This window comes from Arachis duranensis, chromosome 3 (assembly GCF_000817695.3).
Source record: "Arachis duranensis cultivar V14167 chromosome 3, aradu.V14167.gnm2.J7QH, whole genome shotgun sequence".
Taxonomy (NCBI): domain Eukaryota; kingdom Viridiplantae; phylum Streptophyta; class Magnoliopsida; order Fabales; family Fabaceae; genus Arachis; species Arachis duranensis.
Genome location: NC_029774.3, coordinates 52624512 through 52629278, shown reverse-complemented (window position 1 = coordinate 52629278; position 4767 = coordinate 52624512). Strand labels below are relative to the sequence as shown.

The 4767-nt window shown below is 28.2% G+C and overlaps 1 protein-coding gene across 1 annotated transcript; it reads left to right on the top strand.

Moving 5' to 3' along the window:
* Positions 1-1505: 1505 nt before the first annotated feature.
* LOC107479407 (peroxiredoxin Q, chloroplastic) lies at positions 1506-4492 on the top strand. The gene is made up of 4 exons (XM_021138461.2): positions 1506-1765; positions 1945-2082; positions 3772-3861; positions 3945-4492. Exons 1-4 carry the CDS (start codon positions 1559-1561, stop codon positions 4161-4163), a joined length of 654 nt encoding a protein of 217 aa, XP_020994120.1. The 5' UTR covers positions 1506-1558; the 3' UTR covers positions 4164-4492.
* Positions 4493-4767: the final 275 nt, after the last annotated feature.

Here is a 4767-nt window from a genome sequence, read left to right as displayed (position 1 = left end):
GGACTTTTTTTATTAAATAATTAAATAATTATTAGATAATTTATAAAATATCAAACAGAAATATGAGAGATTTGGCGTATTTTTTTATGTGAAATATCATTTATCACATATAATTCATATGCATGAAATGTATTTTGCTCAAATAAATAATTTATTGGTTAGAAAATAATTAAATTAACATTTTAATTGATTTTGCATTTACTATTATTAATATATTGAATATTAATGAATATTTAATATTTTTATGTTAATTAATTATATATACTTTCATATATTTATATAAAAATTTGAGAAAATTTTATTTTCCTTTTTTGAGAGATGCTAAAATGACATTTTTTTCTCCTCTATTTGTAAAATATACATTTTTCTTTTTTATAATTTTTAAAAAACCTCCTCTTTAATCCATTTTAAATTTTATATGTTAACTAATGTTAACTTTATCCAGTTTTTAAGAAAAATAAATTATTTTTTACAAAAATACCTTTTAGTAAAAATTTTATTTTTTTGTCATTAAATTTTACTTATCAAAATATCTTTTAATAATTTTTTTTCTTATTGATTAAATTATATTTTTACCAAAATATTTTTAAGAAAAATTAATAACTAAATTAAATTTTTTCTAAGATATCTTTCAATAATTTTTTAATTATTAAATTGTGATGTTACCAAAATTTTTGTTAACAATTTTTTTAATATTTTACTATTAATTTTCTAATATTAATATATATTATTTTAATATTAAATAAAAAAAATCTTACCACTGTTAATATGTATAATAATTAATATATATTGATATCGAAAAATAATCTTACCAAGATTTTTCATTTAATATTAAAATAATATATATTGATATCGAAAAATTAATAGTAAAATATAAATAAATTGTTAACAAAAATTTTAGTAAAATTACAATTTAATAATTAAAAAATTATTAAAGAGTATCTTAAAAAAGTAATTTATTAAAGAATATTTTGGTAAGTAAAATTTAATAACAAAAAAGTAAAATTTTTTTGCTAAAGGATATTTTTATAAAAAATAATTTATTTTTTGTTGAAAAATAAATAAAGTTAATATTAGTTAACTCAAAAAATTTAAAATAGATTAAATAGGAAGCTTTTTAAAAGTTATAAGGGAGAAAAATATACATTTTATAAATAAAAATAAAGAGAATATTATTTTAATATCTCTCAAGAAAGGAGAATGAAATTTTTTTCTAAAAATTTTTATTATTTTTATATGCTATGTGTTTGTTTCACCACGGAAAGACTAATATGACTAATTTCAAAAATTTTTAAAATAAAATTTGATTAATAATATTTGCAAATGACATAATCTTTTAAGACTAATTTAATTTTTTTTAGATCTCTTAATTAAAAAGACAAAATTCAGACCTCTAATATTTTTTTAATCCGCCGAATAGATTGATGACTTCACCAACCTAAATTCTTGCATAATTTGACCATTTACTCAACTTTTGTAACTAAAAATTGCAGGTACAAAAAGGCCTCTTGAAAAATGTGTTCCATACTGCAACTACCAACGTTTCTGAAATCCGACGATGGCTTCACTCACTGTCCTAATCCACTCTCCTCCCACCTTGCTCCACACTGCAACTACCAAGTCCCCATATGATCGAACCCTCTCAATCCTTCGGTATGCTCCATCGAATTCTCAATTCTGTGGCCTAAAATTATCTCACTCTTCCTCTTCATCACTGCGTTCTGCTAATTATTGCTATTCGGTTAAAGGTTCCATTTTCGCCAAGGTACATGCATTTATCCAAACCTAGTTCAAGATGCATAATAATGCAACCCGATTAATAGAGTAGCTTCAACAATTAGTTGAAAATAGTATCAATGATAGTGTGCAGAGTTTTGCAAATTAGTGATTCTGTTCCTCAATTTCAATATTGGTTACTAGTTAGTGGTTTTTCTACCCTGACAGGTGAATAAAGGTTCAAAGGCACCATCATTCACGCTGAGAGATCAAGATGGGAATAGTGTAAGCCTTGACAAATTCAAAGGAAAGCCGGTGGTTGTTTATTTCTATCCTGCTGATGAGTCCCCTTCATGCACCAAAGAGGTAAACACATTAACATAAGGTTGGCCCTTCAATTAGACAATTAGTATAGCTTTTCAAGTAATACCCTAAAAATTTAGTTCCACAAATTTTTATTGTCAAATCAACCCCACATAATCATCTAACGAGGGACTGATATGGTGTGTTAAGGTTCTAGGGTTTAGGATTTTCTCCCAAAGTATTATTTCTGTGTATGATGTCAATCCAAGCTAACGGTAGGAATTAATTGTTATCATAATTTATTTTAGACTTTAAATTAATGAGACAAGTAGGTCTTTGAAACATTTTGTGGCGGACTTATTCTCCTATAAGGGGAAAAAAAATACCAAATAAGTCATTGGCAAAATTTTGGATGGATTTATAGGTCTCGAGTTTGGTTTGTTTGATTGCTATCCGTGTCCATAAGATATATGGATACTGTGACACATGTGTACTATTTGTTTAGTAAAACACTAATTTTAGAAGGACATGTTGACACCCAACGATACACAAAATACATGTATTTGTTATCTCGTCAGAAAGTTAGGAAACAGATATTAGACATAAGCAGTTTTTTATTTCATTTTTGTACCTTCAAATTCTTGAAACTTCACTTCTTACCTTCATCACCTTAATCACCAGCAACTTCCTCCTTATTGGAGGTAAAATTGGTTTTTAATGACAAATGTGTTTATATCTCTTTATTAGTGTCTTAACAACCTATTAGATGTATTCATGCGCATTTGTGTCTGTGTGCATGTTTGTCTTTCTGTCTATGTCTTCATAACACATATAAGTTGCAAATCTTCAAGGTAATTATTTGAATTATTTTTTCCTCAAGGACTTGGTATTTTTTGCCCCATTTAGGGACCTATAGTTCCATCACAAAATTTTTAAAGAACCCATTTGTTCTTTCTTTACCATTAAATCGCTGATATCTAAATATCCAAAAGCAGTGATATCAAACCATTAGATTGTGTATAATTTGTATGAGTGGAGCATATGATCTGAAGGCAATGGAAGTTTCAATATTCATGGTTGATTTCAGATGCTAACATACTGGTGTTTTAAAGGCCTGGTTGTTCTTATTGATAGAGTTGCTGCGAGACAACATTTGGTTGGTTTAAATGTTTTTGCATTAGCAGTTTAACACAATCTACAAGTAGTTAGTGGTCTGTCATGAAACCATCTTCCCCTATAAATTAAACCATTAGATAGAGGCACACAAATAATTTTATATCTAAGACACCGTTTAATATAAAAGCCTCTTTTGGACTTAAAGCATGGACCATGGAAAGACCCATCTAACGTTTTCATTCTACTATTATTTAGAACAATAGCGAGAACAAGAATTTTAACTCTAAAGCTCTTGGTCATAGAAGTTTTGATGTCATGTCATGAACCATCTCTTCCAAAAGCTTAAACTTTCTGGTAGATTCATACAAATGATTTTACTTTAAAATGATGGACTTGAGATAGAAAAGCTAGTGGCAACGAAAAGCTAGTAGTAATGAAAAGGGGTGCATAAATGTGTTTATTGGGGAAATGAAGAATTTTGATATACATATTAAGTATTAATTACCAGTTAAAAATCAATTTAAAATTATATCGCATTTTTGTCAAATAGAAACATCATCATATATCCATTGTTGTCTTGATATGCAAATTTTTATTTTATTTTATTTTATATTTTTATTGTTTCAATTTTTGCAGGCTTGTGCTTTTCGGGATTCATATGAGAAGTTCAAGAAAGCAGGGGCCGAGGTTGTTGGAATCAGTAGTGATGACCCTTCTTCTCACAAGGTAAGAAACTGAAAGTAAACTTTAATGGCGATTGGTTTTGCGTTTAATGTTGTTTTACATTGAATGTAATGTGTTGAATGTAGGCGTTTGCTAAGAAGTACAGGCTTCCATTTACTTTGTTGAGTGATGAAGGCAACAAGGTGAGGAAAGACTGGGGAATCCCCAATGATTTGTTTGGAACATTGCCCGGTAGACAGACTTATGTTATTGACAAAAATGGTGTGGTTCAGCTCATTTACAACAACCAGTTCCAACCAGAAAAGCATATTGATGAGACTTTGAAACTACTTCAAACTCTTTGAGGTTTCAGGTTTTTCATTATCCCATTCCCCATGAAGTGTGTAAAATATTGGTAACTGCTGTTTATTGTACAACTATGATAGTTGCAGCTGATTCTAAAGCCTTATAGAGATACAACGTTTCCGGATCAAAATCATGCATTTCAATGCAGCAGCACATAGACTGATATCTCTGTATTTTCTTCAATATTGTTGTAATTTTAGCTTAAGTTGACTCAGTTGTTCCTATTAATTTGCATTTTTAATAATTTTAAAATTAAAATGTATGAATATGATATGTTAGTTGAAAGGAAATAACCTTGGGCATATTATATTTGTGCCTTTTATTTTCATGGCCATTTTATTCTTGTTTAATTTCTGTTAATAGATATATGATATATGCTAGAATTTGTTATTGGAAATGACAAGGTTCAACAACCTTTATGATACATGATCTGAAATAACGTTGACATAAACTTATGGGTTTATAATAGCTACTTTTCTGGAGGCTGGAACAACCCTTGGCTAACTGAACTGCACTTATCCAACTTTCCAAAACCTAATTTTGACCCACTCTCCCTCCCTAAAAGTTATTTATTCCGAAAGCTGCATGCAACATGATACCTCT